The following is a 19044-nucleotide window of genomic DNA, read 5'->3' on the forward strand; positions in this document are numbered from 1 at the left end:
AGGCACAGCCCTAAAAGAAAACAACATTCTTTCCACAGCTATGAAAACACATCTGAGAGAATGAGCGTTATCAATCAAAGTAATGGAGTCATTGACTCATGAACTTTGTTTTACTCACAAACTTTTTACCAACAAAAATTTTAAATTAAAATGTATGTTTGTATAGTTTTGGTTTTAGACGCTGTAACTGATTACCGCCAGTTTTCACCTTCTTCAACAACTTTTTGCCTTGACGTGATCAATGGTAAAATGATTAATATATAACGTGTTTCAGTAATACTGCCACCCTTGGTAAACATGAGCAAAACAGACAGATTTTTTTCTCCTCTTAGACTTTTGTTTTGAAATATTCTGAAAAATCAAACCTCTACTTAAAAGTAAAATTATACGAAAAATAATTGTGGAAAAAAATAACCCATTCTCGAAACCACTTGTCCTATATTCACCAGGGGAAAAAGACAATTCTGTCATTTACTCACCCTCGTATCATTCCAAACCTTTATGACTTTCTGTCTTTTGTGGAACATTATTAAGAATATATTTTGAGATGTATTTTTGTAGTAAATTACCCCAAAAGGGAAATATGTGTCAATTATGATCAATAAAAGTATTTGGATCAAGTAACGGATATGGGGGAATTCCTGACAGAATCAGTCTAGGTCATCCCACCAACAATCATCCAGTGAAGAAAGTCTTTAGATTATAACAGGATAATACTCTACTGGGCCATAGACAATAATTTATATATATATATATATATATATATATATATATATATATATATATATACATATATATACACACACACACTTATCAAACACTTCTGTGTGCTTCAAGATTCTTATAATATTAACAGAGTAAGGTAAATGAACATACAAGAAATTAAAATTGCAGCTCATAGATACCAAACATGATACACATGTGATCTTGGTTAACTACTGTGCAGTTTTAAAACATTCCTTCAACAGAGTTTGAATTAATACATACGCAAAATATAAAAGGAAAATTTCCTTGTTGGGTGAGGGGTATTGTGGATTATTTATTAAATGTAACAAATAATTGTGTCAAGTTACTACATTTCTGTCCATATAATGGAAGTCAACACTAACCAAAATGGTTACCAACATTCTTTAAAGTACTCTTTTTTTGTGTGTTCTGCAAAAGAAAGTCATACAGGTTTGGACCAGCTAACAAAAATATGTTCTAAGAGCAATTTGCAAAAGTTCACCTACAGCTATGAAAATGTTATTTCTGAAAGTCTCAGAACATTTCAAACGTTCAGTCCAGTTTTTAAAATGTTTGAAAAATGTTTCTTGGTTATGCAAATGTTAATGTAACATTGCTTTTGAATGTTTTCTGAGAATTCTGAAACAAGCAGTAACAAACAAATATCAAAATAAAACATTTCAGAAAAATGCTCCATGAGCATTTAGACCTGGTTTCACAGACAGGGCTTAGCCTAAGCCAGGATTAGACTGTAGTTCAATTAGGGCATTTAAGTAGCTTTTATAAACGTACCCTAGAAAAAAAACATTACTGGTGTGCATCTTGAGACAAAACAATGGCAGTGACATATTTTAAGATCTGTCAGTGCAAGTTACTTTCAGTTAAAACAGCTCAAACATGCATTTTAGTCCAGGACTATCTTAAGCCTTGTCTGTGAAACCGGGGGTTATTGTTTTTGTGCTAATGTTTTGATAACGTTATTAAAGACCTCTGTTCAAATCTGTGCGAATGCATGTTTTATAAATGAGTGTGTACTCTAAAATCCACTCCAATATTCACATTTCTAAAAACAGTCTTTGACGTAGAAAAGTGCTTAGTGCCGCGTCAGGGTCGCAACATTTTATGAGAACATTCTATTAACGTTACAGGAAAAAAGATTTGTTCATAACTTTGGCTAACATTCTGATAAGGTTCTCTCAAAGTTCTGAGAATGTTCCCTGTTAGCTGGGGAAACAACACAAGGGTGAACAAATGATGACAATTTTCATTTTGGGTGAAATAACCCTGTAAGTGATGAGCCATGACTTCCTGTTTCAAAAGGGTCTATGTATATATGAGGTGAGGTTGTTGAGCTGCACAAATCAGGAAATGGCCATAAGAAAATATTTCACTGGTTGAAATGCTCATTGCCACTACCTGGGCAATGATGGCGAATGACCTGGAAGAGGAACTGATTAAATCATTTATGGCAAATAATCATTCATTGATTAATCAGCATTCCAATTGAACATTTTGGATTATTTTTTTTTTTTAATCTTTTTCATTTAAAACACCCCCATGCCCGCCCTTGTAACAGCAATAAACTCTTCATTAACATATTGCACACTAGCAAGGAGGTGGCAGTGTCCACTGATATCTGCAGGATCATCTATTTGTAGTGCCAGTTCGTTGTGAGTCAGAATCGGTTTTTCTTTTGGGCTGAGATGTCTCAGTTTTTCTTCTCCTAGCCAGTTGCGGGCAACCATTTTTGGAACGACTGCTGTGGAGGATATTACCACTGTTGGCTAGACAGGTCCTCATGCTGATTCAATCCCTTCCTTTGCTTTTGGTTTTTGAAGAGCTGCTTCTTCATTTGAAAGAGACTCCACTTTTCAATACTCTAGTACAGACATGATTTTCTACCTTTGCTACAAGGGCAGTACCAACAGTTTACAGTGACATTGTAATTCACCAAGACAGTAATGTGCCACCTTTATATATGTAGTTGGGGCCTCCAATGGTAACAAGGCTAGTAAATGTGGCACCTTTACCGTTATCCTAATTTTGCTACTTAAAACATTGTTTTTCTTTCCCCCAAATGGTTTTTACTCCATCTCAGTCAACATGTCCTCTGATAAATCTTCACTAGGTTCAGCAGCACAGGAGTAGTCTACTGAGCTTAGAGACACACATTGTGTAACCAAAAGTTCACTCCTTGGTGCCGTTTCAACACAGCTTTTACAAATATCAATGTCACAGATAACCTTGTGGGATGAATCCCAAGTTGGAGTTACAGGATGCATGGCTTCATGATGTTTCCGCTTAATGTGCATCTTTAAATTTTTGGAATTCAGATTGACCCTGCAGTGAGGACACTGCACAGAGATTTGCTTTCTTTTAACAATCACTCGCTGAGCTGCTAATTCCAGTGGACGAGGTGCTGGTTGCTGCAAAGGAGGTTCTTGTAGTGGACGACCTACAGGTTGTGGTTCTGGAGCGCAAGTAGCTATAGGATGAGTGTTGCAAAGATGCCTCTTTAGAGCACCTTGATTGAAGTAGGTCTGTGGACACTGGCAGCAGTGAAAATGTCTGGCCTTTTCACCACAGCTGTTACAGCTGTATATAACATCATCTAAAACAGAGTAAAAAAACAACGTTAGTAGACATTTCCCATAAGAGGACTGAATAAACTTATGTTTTTTTAACATAAGTAAAAGTAAAGCAACAATGAACCAAGGTGAGAAATTAACAGTGGCTTGTGGCAAAAATGCCCCCAAATTCAAAATAAGGGGGCAAAAAAATGCCCCAGTGCAATTAAGCAAAATCTATCACAGCTGTTGCAATTAAAGTGAAATGTGAAAATGAACAAATTGTCGCTGGCAGCATTAATTTAGATCTCCTGATCATGTTGTATCAGATTCCTTTCTATGCGTAAATTGCAGCATTGAGCATTGTAATCAATAGCTATGTTTCCATCCACCTAATTTTTTATGCGCATTTTGGGATATCACAAACTGCTGGATGGAAACGCCAAGATGCGCATAGATTCTAAAAATGCTCATAAAAAAAACATGCTCATAAACTACCATGGAAACACTTTTACCGAATAAATTCCCTGATGCATTTCTGAGATGGCATAACTGGACCAACCAGCTGATCATGTTGCATAGCATCTGAAATGTTGTTTTGGTCATTCTGTAACCTAATACCTGAGCGAAGTCTAACGTTAAAGTGGTTCGGTATAATTCCCTCGCAGAAGCGTCTCACACGATTGCGTTCACAAACACCAGGCATCTGAATGCAAGATGCAGCATTTATTATATAAAGGAAGTGACGATTTTGTTCTCTTCAACAACTCACTGGATGGAAACATTGCATAAAGCATTTGTGAATAAAGCACTATTGCAAATTTGCGCACAAGTTAAATTTGCAACTTTGGATGGAAACAGCTAATCACACATGTATCTGTTGAGCTTATGAATGCAATGGCCAATCAGAGGAGTAAAAAGTACCTCTGGAAATCAATGGAAAAGTTTATCAAATGGAAAAATGTATGGCACTGCAATGAACAATAATCAAGATTAAAACATTCTGTAAAAGAAATAATGTCAAGTTATGAAAACAACTGCTCATTTGGTCTTCTGAAGATGAAAGACAAACGCTATTCACACACTTGAACACCGTTGCAACGTCTGTTTTTGGTTTTATTTTATTTTTTCTTCTTCTGATCTCCAGTATATTTTAATTAAACATGAACTAACAATGAAAAATACTTTTACAGAATTTATATATCTTGGTTAATTACATATGTTTACTATATTGGTAATACTTTATTTTAAGGTTGTAATAGTTAAAGAATGTATGCTCACTCACCTCCATATTCAACCGCGCTCAGTTTATGTCCAGCTATATGGGCCATTATTTGATGATATTTTCTTGGCTTACATGCATCAGTTGTGCAGAAAGGGCAAGTGAATAAAGTAGCATCTGCATGGCAGCGTTGAGGCTGAGGCTCTTGCCCTCTCTGCTTAATTGTGATGTGCTGAATAAACAAGAAGGAAAAAAAAAAAAAAAGAAAAAAAAAATAGACAGTTACTCTCAAAAGGTGTTACAGAGACTCAGATAGGATGATGTTAGTGAACCCAAAACAGATTATTTTATAAGATGAGGAAATGAACAGCACAGCACTGAGGAGTACTGGCAACAAGTAAGTATGCAGGTATGTAGTATTCATGAAATGGCAGAGTTATGGAAAGTTTATGAGTCTTAGCACAAGAACTATGGCAAGCGGGTGAGTTATGGCAGGTAAAGAATGGGATGAATCTTTAGAAAGAATGGGAGTTACTTGAGCACCAGATGATTTTTTTTTTTTATGTCCTGAAACATAAAACCATAGAGTTCAAAGAGGATACTTTCTTTTCACATGACTAAGTGAGTGCTAGTGAGTATCTGAGTCCAGGTGATTAGAAGGGGAAACAGAGACAAACAGACACTATAAGGTGACGAAGGAAATCGCTGGAGACTGGAATACAAGGGAGACATCCCGAGGTACCAATTTTCTTTGGGGCTGTATCCTTCCCAGTTTGCAAGGTACTCAAGACGAACCCTGACTCTGTAGGCAGGCCCATGGGGGTGACAAGTGACAAGGAGGTTCGTCAACCAGACCAGGCAGGTGGTAAGGCTTTAACAGGGACCAATGTAATGGGGACTTACGTAGCTGGATGTCCTTCATGGAGAGCCGCACTTTGTCTAGGTTAATAGTTGGGAGCAGTGGATCTCCAGGCATCAACTTGACTCTTTTGGTGATGCACAGCCCACTGCAGACCCTCTCACTCTCTCTGAACTAATGACCACAGATAGGACATTCGATAGTTCGCCGGACCAAGGGAAAAGAGGTGGTTGATAGCAAAGTACACACTGGATGGGAGTGAGTTTTGTGGAGGGCTGCCGGTGAGAGTTCTGTGCATACTCGGCCAGGACAGGAATTGACTCCATCGGTTCAGATCTCCTATATCTTCCATTCTGTCACATTCCTGACATCCCTGGACGTACCTTCTGAGATCTTTATCCATCCAAGGCCACCAGAACCAGTCCTGCAGAAGCGAGAGGGTCCTATTGGTCCCTGGGCGGCCGGTGCCCAGAGAAATGGATGGATTCCAAGGTTGGGACATAGATCTTGACAGCCGGGCAGCCCGGTGGAGCAGGTTCGGTGGTCGCGGCCTCCACGATCTGATCATCCAGAGACCATTAAATTGGACTGAGGATGATGTTGGGTGGCAGAATAGGCTTTGGTTCCTCCTGGGGTTTTGTTGTGGGAATTGAGACGAGACAAGGCATCTGCTTTGATATTCTTGGCCTCTGGATGGTGAGATGGTGAAATAAAACAGGTAAAGAAGAGGGCCCAGCAATGAGCTTGTCGTTGATTCAGTCGACAAGCTTCACTAAGATTAGTGAATGCGATTAGTTAAAACCAAGAAAGGATGGTGGGCCCCCTCCAGCCAATGCTCCTCCAACATGAGCTTGATGCTAGTAGTCTTCGGTTGCCAATGTTGTAATTCTGCTCTGCCGGGGAAAGCTTTCTGGAGAAAAAGGCACATGGATGGAGTCTGGGAGGTTTCCCCTGCTGCTAAGAGAGGACTGCTCCCATACAACTAGTGGAAGAGTCTACTTCAACCACAAAAGGCTTGTTAACCTCAGTGAGGACGCAGACGCACTGAAGGTTCTTTGTTTAAATTAGCTAAAATTTACTGTTACATGTAATGTAATTACCTTGACAAACTATACATCATTAAAAAGATCTAAGACTCAAGCTTCAATTTGAGTGCTGGATACTCTGATGTACTGTGTTTTCAATTCATACTTGCAGCCAGAGGGCGCTCTGTGCACATATTGTCCATAAACGAAACGTAGTGAAGGACAGGCATACCATGTGACATTCCAGGAACTAACAGAGGCTTCAGAGATCGCTATAACATGCAAATAGACACTTTTGAAGACAATAAATACATGACTGTGACGATATGTGCTTTATCTGTGTTCTTCATGCCATGTCATGTATTTCGTAATAGATTATATTTATAATGCAATGCTAATCGGAATAGCTTTTCTCATTGTGCAGAATAGCATAAAAGAATATAATTTAGGTCTTATGTTTCGATCCGATGCCACATCACAGAAGGTTATTTAAAACACTCGACTTGTGATATAAAGTAAGTTTGGAGCAAAAACTTGATTTTAATCTCATCAATTCTCATGTATTGATGGTGTGCTAAGCTACATGCTAGTCCTAGATGCACCTGCCAGGCTGCCACCTAGCGGTTATTACGAATAATTTTTAAATGTAAAGCTCACGGAAATGTTTCTTTTTTCATGAAGGGCATTGATACAGTTTCAAAGAAGGGGAAGTGAGAAGTCCGATGAAAGAAATGAGGAATTAAATCTGCTTGAATACAACATCGTCAGTAATTATAATAGAAACAAAAGAAATGAATAATTAGAGCCATAAGCAGGTCGGAGAGGTGTGAGTGTGTTCAGGGGAGAGTGAAACTGAATGGGGCAGTTTGCACCACATAACAAAAGAGACAAAACACTGAATGGATGCTTACAAGATGACAATAAACATCAGTTAGCATTTTAGAGTCTTCTCAAAATAAAATCACATGACATGAGCATCTCTCACAAATGTCTCCATGGTTGCAAGGCACGCTCCCTGTGGGAGCAGTTCCTTGATTATTACGCCGGAATGAGAGTGTAGTTCCTAGCCATATCGGCCTAGAAAATAGCAACTTTTCATTTTCCGTCGGTCTCAGTACACGATGTAACTACAGAAGAGTCAAGTTTTAAATAGGAAAAATATCGAAACTCTTTGGTCAACTATGCTAAGCTGCAGCTAAAAGTGCTACCGCCAGACTCTGAGATTGGCTGAATGGATTCGAAAACGCTAAAACTCAACTGTTTAACTCTAGGGGAGTTGGAAAATGAGCACATTTTCAAAAAAATATTCTTGTCGCTTTATAATATTGAACCGCTGTACTCACATGAACTGATTTAAATATGTTTTTAGTACCTTTATGGATCTTGAGAGAGGAAATGTCATTGCTCCCTATGTAGGCCTCACGGAGCCATCGGATTTAAACCAAAATATCTTAATTTGTGTTCCGAAGATCAACGAAGGTCTTACGGGTGTAAAACGGCATGAGGGTGAGTAATTAATGACAGAATTTTCATTCTTGGGTGAACTAACCCTTTAGTGGTGGTTGGAATAGGCCAGGAGCAAATGGCGTCTTCCTTCCCCTCATCCATTTGGATTCCCTAGGGGCTGATGTTATAGCCCAGGAACTGGATGGAAGTTTGATGGAATTCACATTTCTCCACCTTGAGGAATAGATGGAATTTCCTCAGCCTTTCCAAAACCAGCGCACCAAGGTGACAATGGTCAGTCTTATTCCAGGAGTACAAGAGGATGTCGATGCTGATGAATCAATGGAGGTACTCCCGGAATGCTTTATTCATGAATCCTTGGAATATGGAATGGTTGTTGACCAGGCCATACTGTATAACCCAATACTCATAGTGGCCATTAGGGGTCACAAATGCAGTCTTCCATTCATCTGTATTTGAATGAGGTTACATGTGCTGCGAAGTTCCAGCTGTGTTGAAGATGTTGGCTCTTCTCAACAGTTCAGGGTGGCTGGGATTGAGAAGAAGGGGATACCGGAATCTAACTGTGATTTTGTTTAGGGAGTTGTAGTATATGTGCAGGGCCTCAAGCCTCCAAATGAAAAAAAGCTTGAAGCAGCAGGGGATGAGGATGGGCTGATATAGCCTTGTTTCAGGGCCTCCTCGATGTGAAAGTGCACAATGCAGACACAGTCTCTGGGTCAACTGCTGTTTGTAGAGTTGCTGGAGAAATCTCCTACAGGACGATCAAAAACTTCCTTGAAATGGGTTATAAAGCAAATAAACGGGTCACACGTCTGTCTTGATGCCAGATGGTTTGTGCCCACTGTAAAGTTCTCCCCGTTAGTATGGTGGAGTTATGGCAAGTATATAAGTCTTTACTAAAGAGTTATGGCAAGCGGCCGAGTATGGCAGGAAAACAACAGTCTTCAGAAAGAATGGAAGTTACTTGAGTCCTAGAGGAAGGTAAGTGGAATGCCAGGGAGGTGAGTATCCATGTCTAGGTGAGTAGAAGGGGAAACAGAGACAAATCATAAACTTTAAGGTGATGGAGATCGCTGGAAATGGGAGAATAAGGGAGATCACTGGAGACTGGGGAATGAAGGAGATGTTGGGAAACAGGAAAGTAATGCACAGGTATAAGATCACAGGAGTTTAAACTTTCCAAATCTGAAGATAGGGGAAGCAGTCTAAGTTTCCATGTTGGTGACCAGACACAGAGTGAGGAGTGAGAGGAGCTTTTGAAGTAGTGCTGATGAGGGTGGTAATGATTCGCAGGTGCAGGTGATCAGAAGTCCGGGGAAAGTGAGCACTGAGTGTGAGTGGAGGGAGAGCCTTTCCACAGTTCTTATGGATTTAGGCTGTCTCAGGGTCCATTTACACAACAAAAAACTGGAAAACTTTTTATGCATTTTGGCTGTTAATTTACACGACAACTGTGTTTTGGGGGTCTGAAAACGCAAACTTTTGAAAATGGGTTTCAAAGTGCACGTTTTTGAAAATGATACCGTTATTGTCTCCGTGTAAACAAAAACGCAGATCTGTGAAAACGGTGATGGCATGCACATGCGTATTACGTGTTTAATCTATAGGTATGTGCGTCTGGCGAGAGTGCTCTGTAAAAGAATGTGTATGTGTGCAGGAGAGTAGTCTTTTTGTAAAAACTTACCTGGCATGCATAATACAGCACTTGTTATTTTTTGCAGATCCATCATTTTGATAGCGCTGTCCATCTATACATAGAAAAAACTCTTTCCGTTTTTTTTTTTTTTTTTTTTTCCCCTCAACGTTGTCGTGTAAACGTACCCTCAGTTCACTGAACCTGATTTCACCAAGTACAACATGTTCCTGGATCAACATCTTTGTTGACCCTGGAACAACATTCCAATCAATCAATCAGATTTGAAGATTTGAAGTTTACAGTTTATGTCAAGTTTAGGCTTACAACCAGGGTTAGATGTTTCTACATTAGTGTTATCCAACTATCATTTCCCTCTGATTTTAGGGATTACTTCTGGGTAGGGTTAGATATAGGAGTAGGGATATGGTTATGATTTAATTTTTAGACAGGAATGTTGTTCCAGGATCAACAAAATATGTTGACCCAGGAACGAGTCTAACTTGGCAAAATCAGGATGTGCGTCTCAGTTCACTCAATGATGGTAAGATCAGATCTCTGTGTGGACCATAAAATATATTGTCAGACTTCTTTGTGCATACAAAAATCTCACTGGATTATTAAAATTAATGGCAAAAGGAACGTTTGGAGGAATTAACTTATATTTCCTGTTGGCACATTTTTGGCGAAAAATCTACACATCACTGTACATCCTATTCTTTTTCAACACACTGTACTTGAAAATGACATGTTGCATAGCTTCATGATGTATCTGCTCAATGTGTTTCTAATTTTTAGAATTCAGACTCACCCTATGACGGCACTGCACAGAAATTTGCCTTCTCTTAATCGCTGGAGGAGCTGCTAATTGAAGTGGAGGAGATGCTGGTTGCTGCAAAGGAGGCTCTTGTTGAGGTTGTGATGCTGATTGTTGGGAAGGAGGTTCTTGTTGTGGTTCTGATGCTGGTTGTTGGGAAGGAGGTTCTTGCTGTGGGTCACTTACTGGTTGTGGTTTTAAAGTGCAAGTAGCTATGGGATGACTGCTGCAAAGATGCTTTTTTAGGTCAGCTTTATTAATGTAAGTCTTGGGACACTGGCAGCAGTGAAAATGTCTGGCCATTTTGCCACAGCCAATGTTACAGCTGTATATAACCTGATCTAAAACAGAGGTTAAAGCACATTTGTATTAGCACAACATTAACCAACATTTATGGCTGCTGTAAAAGTATTTATTTTAGTTCATAACACATGTTAACTTTGTTAGTTACTATTACAGCATTATTATAAAGTATTCCCAAAGAGACTAACCTCCATATTCAACCGCCCTCAGTTTATGTCCAGCTATATGGGCCATTATTTGATGGTACTGTCTTGGCTTACAGACGTCAGTTGAGCAGAAGGGGCAAGTGAATAAAGCAGCATCTGCATGGCAGCGATGAGGCCGAGGCTCTTGTCCTCTCAGCTTAATTGTGATGTGCTGAAAAGACAAGAAAATTCAAAGTGCCAGTTAAAGGAAATAACTAACTTCAACCTAAAATGTGTTTTCCCACTGTATATGGGAAAACATATATTGATTTGACACCATAAAAACAAACAAGCATTAAAAAAAAAAAAAAAAAAAAAAAAAAAAAACCCATGAACCAATTGACTTAAACTACATAGCATATACATCTAATCTAGCAATTTAACTAGTTTAGACTCAAACTATTGTTCATTTTAAAGTCAGCATGAAACAAGTGGCGCTTGTCTTTTCTTCTCCATAGTGACGTATATCAAAGTAAAATGGCTTCTGGAGGAAAAAAATAAAAATAAAAAAAATAATGTAGGGCGGGGCATGATTTTGTCCTTGGGGAATTGATTGGATGGTTGTGGTTTGCTATTGATGGATTTAATGTGAGTGACAGAGAAGTCACTGAAAGAGGGAGGGTAAGTTAAAAGTAATGATGTGCACAGATAAATAATTTATAATAAACACTGCAATATTAACTTAAATAAAAAAAATAAGAATTGTCAATTTTGATTTCATGGTGATGTTAAAGGAAATTACAATGTGCCGTCTGGAAAGGGTTAAGCAAGCTATGCCGATCCATGGCTAAGGGGACAAATATGTAGGTGCAGTAAATAGCTAGCTAAGTTTAACTTATAATACTTAATGCCTAGGGGTTGCCAACATATAATCCATAGAATACGGAATTGTCCCATATTTAAGACATCAAAATATTGTTCCATTTTAAACCCATACGGAACACAGTTTGCCCCCAATTTTGCGTATGTCCAACCTGAATATTAGAGACCATACAGATATCAAATGCTAAATTGAGAATTAATCGTTCTTTCTGAACAAATCATTTGATTTGTAAACATCAGCGTTCGCGGAAGGCCTCTAGACAAAACAGAAGAATCCTCTGCTGGCTGGTGCAATCTACCTGAGGGAAGACATGATCAGAAAGGGAAGTAGTCTTTCACTATGGTAAGGTAATGTTGTTAAATAGAGAAAAACATTTGACAAGAAACTTATCGTATTCTTCACCTCGGACCTCATTATTGTTAGTCATTTTCACAGAAACACAAAATAACCAATAAACTCTCAAGCTCCACAAGCAGTCCATTCTAATTCTATAAATTCTCTTTAATATGAAAAATATGCTTTGTCATTCATAAATGTTTTCAACAACATTTTAGTTCTAATTCTTAAGTGCCATTGTTTAGAAATGCTTTGACTGTCTCAGACATTCTGATCTCGTAATCATGGAGTCAGTCTGCGTTTACGTGACGAGCCAGAAAAATCCTTAGACGACTTAATCCATAACTGTGCCAGCATCTCCAAGACACTGAGAATTCTACCTGCAAAGCTGCCTTTAAAACAGCTTTTATTTTAGGTACATTTGCACACAGCAATCCCTGATGGGATGCTTCTAATGTTTAGAATTCAGACTCACCCTACGATGACTCTTAATCGCTGGAGGAGCTGCTAATTGAAGTGGATCAGATGCTGGTTGTTGGGAAGGAGGATCTTGTTGTGGATGAGATGCTGGTTGTTGGGAAGGAGGATCTTGTTGTGGTTGAGATGCTGGTTGTTGGGAAGGAGGTTCTTGTTGTGGTTGAGATGCTGGTTGTTGGGAAGGAGATTCTTTTTGTGGAAGAGATGCTGGTTTTTGGGAAGGAGGTTCTTGTTGTGGTTGAGATGCTGGTTGTTGGGAAGGAGGATCTTGTTGTGGTTGAGATGCTGGTTGTTGGGAAGGAGATTCTTTTTGTGGAAGAGATGCTGGTTTTTGGGAAGGAGGTTCTTGTTGTGGTTGAGATGCTGGTTGTTGGGAAGGAGGATCTTGTTGTGGTTGAGATGCTGGTTGTTGGGAAGGAGATTCTTTTTGTGGAAGAGATGGTGGTTTTTGGTAAGGAGGTTCTTGTAGTGGGTCACTTGCTGGTTGTTTTAAAGTGCAAGTAGCTATGGGATGACTGTTGGAAAGGTGCTTTTTTAGGGCACTTTTATTAATGTAAGTCTTGGGACACTGGCAGCAGTGAAAATGTCTGGCCATTTTGCCACAGCCAATGTTACAGCTGTATATAACATCATCTAAAACAGAGGTTAAAGCACATTTGTATTAGCACAACATTAACCAACATTTATGGATGCTGTAAAAGTGTTCACTGTTAGTTCATATATGGACAAAAGTGTTGGGACACCTGACCATTACACCAAAAGTCACTGTGCGATCCTAAATGGTGACGAGAGCATCGGAGCTGTATTGCTGCATGCAGGGGAGAATGACATCAGGCTGCGGCAGACGGAGGTTCTGAAGCAGGACTTCAGGAGCCTGATCGAGAGGGTGAAATGAATGTCTAATGTTTTGGTGTAATGAACAGAAGCTGCTCTTTATAAATAATTGGAATCTTTTCTGGGAGTGACCTAGGCTCTTTCGTGCTGATGGTCTGCACCCAAGCAGAATCAGAGTGGATCTTCTGTCAGACAACATCTCCAAGATGTTACGCACCGTATGACTAGTGAGTCAAACCTCAAATCAGAGTCTTTGTTCTACCCACTTAATTGATAGAAATGTGAGTGTAGTACAGTCTATAGACTTCCCTGAATAGTTAGGTCAAACAATAAATCTATAGCATCTAGAAAAAAATCTGATCATGATTAAACCAGAAAATCTCAAAATTACTGAACAAAAACAATTCCTAAAGCTAGGGCTCCTAAGGCGGGTATTGTAAATGAAATGATCACAGATAATAGTTTTGATGTACTTTGCCTTACTAAAACCTGGCTTATTTCGGTCTTAATGAGTCTACTCCACCAGACTACTGTTATAAGCACGAGCCCCGTCTGGTCGTGGCGGCGATGTTGCAACTATCTATAGAGATATTCTTAATGTTACTCAGAAAACAGAACGCAGGTTTAATTCGGTTGAAGTGCTTGTGCTAAATGTTATGTTACACTCTCAGATCTAAGAAAAAAGTCCTTACTATCTCTTGCTTTGGCTACCGTTTATAGACCTCAAGGGCCGTATGTTGATTTCCTAAAAGAGTTTGCAGACTTTCTCTCAGACCTATTGGTCAACGTTGATAAAGCGCTGATTGTTGGAGATTTTAATATTCATGTAGATAATGCAAATGATGCGTTAGGGGCTGCGTTTACAGATCTACTAAACTCGTTTGGGGTCAAACAAAATGTCACTAGACCCACTCACCGTTTTAATCATACACTATATTTAATTATATCTCATGGAACCAATCCTACCTTTATAGATATTCTACCTCAAAGTGATGATGTCACTGATCGCTACCTTGTAACGTGCATACTGTGTAGTGCGTACCGCTGATATTTGCCATATTGTGCAGCGTTATCGACTAGATGGAACAATTCTCCCAACCACTATAGACAGATTCACAAATAACCTGCCTGATCTGTCTCAGCTGCTCAGTGTACCCAAACACACAATTGAGCTTGAGGAAATATGTATTGTGAAAAGCGCTCTACAAATGAATGTGAATTGAACTGAATTGAATTGGGGCATAGTCATGATAGAAGTTGGAAGCAAAGCATTGTCCAAAACGTCTTGATAGGCTCAAGCATTAAGATTTCTCTTCACTGGAAGACGCCCAACCTCTGAAAAACAGCCCCATAAGCTTTACAGTCAGGCAGGTGACATTCTCCTGGCCTCTGCCAAACCCAGACTCACCCATCAGACTGACAAACGGAGAAGCGTGATCTGTCACTCCACAGAACAGGTTTCCACTGCTCCAGGATCCAGTGGCATGTGCTTCACACCAGTCCATCCGACGCTTGGCATTGTACTTGGTGATGTAAGGCTCGCATGCAGCTGCTCGGCCATGGAAACCCGCTCCATGAAGCTCCCACACACAGTTTCTGTGCTGATATTAATGCCGGTGGAAGTTTGGAACTCTTCAGCTGTTGAATCAGCAGAGCGTTGGTGACTTTTACACACCATGTTCCTCAGCACTCGTGACCGGTTCGCTCTGTGACTTTACATGATCTTCCACTTCATGGCTGAGTTGCTGCTGTTCCTAAACCTTTCCACTTTCCAATAATACCACTTACAGTTGACAACGGAACATCTAGCAGGGATACAATTTCACAAACTGACTTACTGCAAAAGTGCCATCTTCTCACAGTATCACGCTTGAATTCACTGTGCTCTTCAGAAGAACGACCCATTTTTCCCCACAAATGTTTGTAAATGCAGACTGCATGAGTTGCTTGATTTTATACACCTGTGGCAATGGGTCTGACTGAAACACCTGAATTCATTAACTAAGAGGAGTGTCCCAAAACTTTTGTCCAAATAGTATATGGCTGTGTCCGAAATCGCCCCCTATACCCTTAAATAGGGCACTATTTGAGGGGACAGCCATTTGTAGTGGTGTCCGAAACTATAGAGGACGATGTTGAGTGCACTCATTCAATCCCACAATGCACCACAATAACGAGTGTACAACCGATGCACGCTCAACGGCTTGAGAATACCCATAATGCACTGTGAAAGTCGCGCGCTGAATGAATTCCCGCGTCTCGCCAGGAGATGGTGCCCGCAGCTGAATCAATCATCAATTCATTTTCCAAACCACGCTGGTCCAGAATATCATACAGGTATGAATTCCTTTTTAATTGATCATTAAATCGTTTAATTAAGGTTTGTGCATGCTAGTTTCCATGGCAGAGTTCAGCATAAATATTCATTACTACTAGAGCTACCAGTTTGCAACGTTTCAAATTATTATTAAACAGCAAGCACAAACTATGCAAAATCGGCAGCCCTTCCGGTGTACTCAGTGTCCGAATTCGCTCACTCGTTTCATTCACTCCTTCAAGTGGACTATATTAGTGGAGTAATGTAGGGAATAATGAATGAGGGTATAGGGGGCGATTTCGAACACAGCATATGTTAACTATTACAGCATTATTATAAAGTATTCCCAAAGAGACTAACCTCCATATTCAACCGCCCTCAGTTTATGTCCAGCTATATGGGCCATTATTTGATGGTACTGTCTTGGCTTACAGACGTCAGTTGAGCAGAAGGGGCAAGTGAATAAAGCAGCATCTGCATGGCAGCGATGAGGCCGAGGCTCTTGTCCTCTCAGCTTAATTGTGATGTGCTGAAAAGACAAGAAAATTCAAAGTGTCAGTTACAGGAAGTAACTATACACTTTAACCTAAAATGTGTTTCCCCACTGTATAACGCCATTGATTTACATAAAAAAAATAAAATAAAAAAAAATGAACAAACATTAAAAAACTTTAACTAATTGACTTAAACTATGTTAAGTGCTAGTAGATGAGTTGAATCAACTCCACAGCAACTACATAAATTTATCCACTAACCATTCAGAAATGTCTAAAATTTGTAACTTCTTCCTGAGTCTCTCCATCAGTGTCGACTCCAGTTTGAACAATGTAAGGCTGAACACCGTTACTGACAATCCTCACTGTGGCTGCGTGAGATTCTCCAGCTTTGTTGTTGTTGAGCGACCGAAGCGCGAGCTGTTAAAGCTCCGCCCTCTTCTGGAAAGGGGGGCGGGAGCAGCAGCTCATTTGCATTTAAAGGGACACACACAAAAACGGCGTGTTTTTGCTCACACCCAAATAGGGGCAAATTTGACAAGCTATAATAAATGATCTGTGGGGTATTTTGAGCTGAAACTTCACAGACACATTCTGGAGACACCAGAGACTTATATTACATCTTGTAAACGGGACATTATAGGTCCCCTTTAAAGTCAGCATGAAAGTGAAGTTGTGCTGTCTTCCCCATTGTGATGAATATCTGAGTGAAACGACTTCTAAAACAAGAACAAATGTAGGGTGGGGCTTGATTTTGTCAGTAGGGAATTGATTGGATGGTTGTGGTTTGCTATTGGTGGATCTCATGGATTTAGGCTGTCTCTGTCAGTTCTGTCTCTTCATGCAATCCCTGACGGACTTAATGATGGTGAGATCAGATCTCTGTGTGGACCATAGAATATATTGTCAGACTCCTTGTGCATACAAAAACCTCACTGGATTATTACAATTAATGGCAAAAGGAAAGTTTGGAGGAATGAACTGATATTTCCTATTGGCATACTTTTTGGTGAAAAATCTAACCTACTTCTGCACATCCTATTCTTTTACAACACACTGTGCTTGAAAATGACATGTTGCATAGCTTCATGATGTATCTGCTCAATGTGTTTCTAATTATTCAGACTCACCCTACGACGGCACTGCAGAGAAATTCTCTTAATCGCTGGAGGAGCTGCTAATTGAAGAGGATGAGATGCTGCTTGTTGGGAAGGAAGTTCTTGTTGTGGATCAGATGCTGGTTGTTGGGAAGGAGGTTCTTGTGGTTGTTGTGATGCTGGTTGTTGGGAAGAAGGTTCTTGTTGTGGTTGTGATGCTGGTTGTTGGGAAGAAGGATCTTGTTGTGGTTGTGATGCTGGTTTTTGGGATGGAGGTTCTTGTGGTGGTTGTGATGCTGGTTTTTGGGAAGAAGGTTCTTGTTTTGGTTGTGATGCTGGTTGTTGGGAAGAAGGATCTTGTTGTGGTTGTGATGCTGGTTTTTGGGAAGAAGGTTCTTGTTGTGGTTGCGATGCTGGTTTTTGGGAAGAAGCTTCTTGTTGTGGTTGTGATGCTGGTTTTTGGGAAGAAGGTTCTTGTGGAGGTTGTGATGCTGGTTTTTGGGAAGGAGGTTCTTGTTGTGGGTCACTTACTGACTGTGGTTTTAAAGTGCAAGTAGCTATGGGATGACTGTTGGAAAGATGCTTTTTTAGGGAACCTTTATTAATGTAAGTCTTGGGACACTGGCAGCAGTGAAAATGTCTGGCCGTTTTGCCACAGCCAATGTTACAGCTGTATATAACCTGATCTAAAACAGAGGTTAAAGCACATTTGTATTAGCAAAACATTAACCAACATTTATGGATGCTGTAAAAGTGATTTTTAGCATATAACATATGTTAACTATGTTAGTTACTATTACAGCATTTTTATAAAGTATTCCCAAAGAGACTAACCTCCATATTCAACCGCCCTCAGTTTATGTCCAGCTATATGGGCCATTATTTGATGGTACTGTCTTGGCTTACAGACTTCAGTTGAGCAGAAGGGGCAAGTGAATAAAGCAGCATCTGCATGGCAGCGATGAGGCCGAGGCTCTTGTCCTCTCAGCTTAATTGTGATGTGCTGAAAAGACAAGAAAATTCAAATGCGTTTTTTCCCTTACTGTATAATACCATTAACGATATGACAATGTTATGTTGTGCATATAAATCTTATCTAGCCAGCTAGACTCTATAAACTATAGTTAGTTAGTATTAAAGGCAATTACAATGTGAATGTCAACGTCTGAAAAGGGTTAAACAAGCAAGCAAGGTGCACTAAATAGCTAGCTAACTAATAATACTACTTAACACTCGGCAGTCGTACACCTAAACTGACTTTTAATAATTAAACGGGCAGCTAGCAAACAAAGCAACACCATTTAACGTAAAAACATAAACCCATTCTCCTTACACGCATCGACATGATTTCTCTCCACTTTGTGATGTTAGATGAACGAATCGGTGTTTTAAAATGAATCTTTTAAGTGAAGGAATCGCCTGTTCACTTCATCCAGCGGCTGCGTTCCACTTCTTTTATGCTCCCCACTTCCCGACTGTTTACGGAGCACGAGTGGCCACTACTGGCAGAACCCTGGTAATGGGTTTAAATAACTTGTGTTTAAAAAAGCAATCAGCTTAAAGTAGCTACAAATATTATGTGATCTACTGTAAAATCACAATCGAGAGATTGATTATTAACCCCATTTGCTGCTTCTTGAATTTGTTGGTACTGTAATAAACTTGACTTGTGAACAAGGATCTGTTGAGGGACCATTTATCTTTTGTGCACATCTGCAGTGCTACACTCTTGTTGAATGAGACTGACTCACATGTTGATCTGAATGAATGTTTAGAATGGCTGATCTCACAGTTAAAATTACATTAGTGTAAATGTTGTACTTAGTGTAACTGCTTAATATTTAGGCATTATTTATTCA

At 39.7% G+C, this 19044-nt stretch overlaps 1 protein-coding gene across 9 annotated transcripts; it reads right to left on the reverse strand.

The window, feature by feature from the left end:
* Positions 1-767: 767 nt before the first annotated feature.
* si:ch73-341k19.1 (uncharacterized) lies at positions 768-18686 on the reverse strand. 9 transcript variants are annotated; one of them, XM_051865685.1, is made up of 9 exons: positions 18519-18685; positions 18020-18188; positions 17219-17871; positions 15955-16123; positions 12442-13076; positions 10811-10979; positions 10314-10660; positions 4579-4747; positions 771-3337 (listed from the first exon to the last, which is right to left on the reverse strand). In XM_051865685.1, the coding sequence occupies exons 1-9, from the start codon at positions 18528-18530 to the stop codon at positions 2811-2813; spliced, it is 2850 nt and encodes a 949-aa protein (XP_051721645.1). In that variant the 5' UTR covers positions 18531-18685; the 3' UTR covers positions 771-2810. The 9 variants fall into 9 exon arrangements, 8 of the variants coding, with proteins under 8 accessions (XP_051721647.1, XP_051721645.1, XP_051721651.1 ...); XR_007925504.1 differs by lacking the exon at positions 771-3337 and adding an exon at positions 9554-10060 and having other exon boundaries at positions 4617-4747; positions 18519-18686; XM_051865687.1 differs by lacking the exons at positions 4579-4747; positions 10314-10660 and having other exon boundaries at positions 768-3337; positions 18519-18686.
* Between the last annotated feature and the right edge of the window lie 358 nt (positions 18687-19044).

This window comes from Ctenopharyngodon idella, chromosome 16, assembly GCF_019924925.1.
Source record: "Ctenopharyngodon idella isolate HZGC_01 chromosome 16, HZGC01, whole genome shotgun sequence".
Lineage (NCBI taxonomy): Eukaryota > Metazoa > Chordata > Actinopteri > Cypriniformes > Xenocyprididae > Ctenopharyngodon > Ctenopharyngodon idella.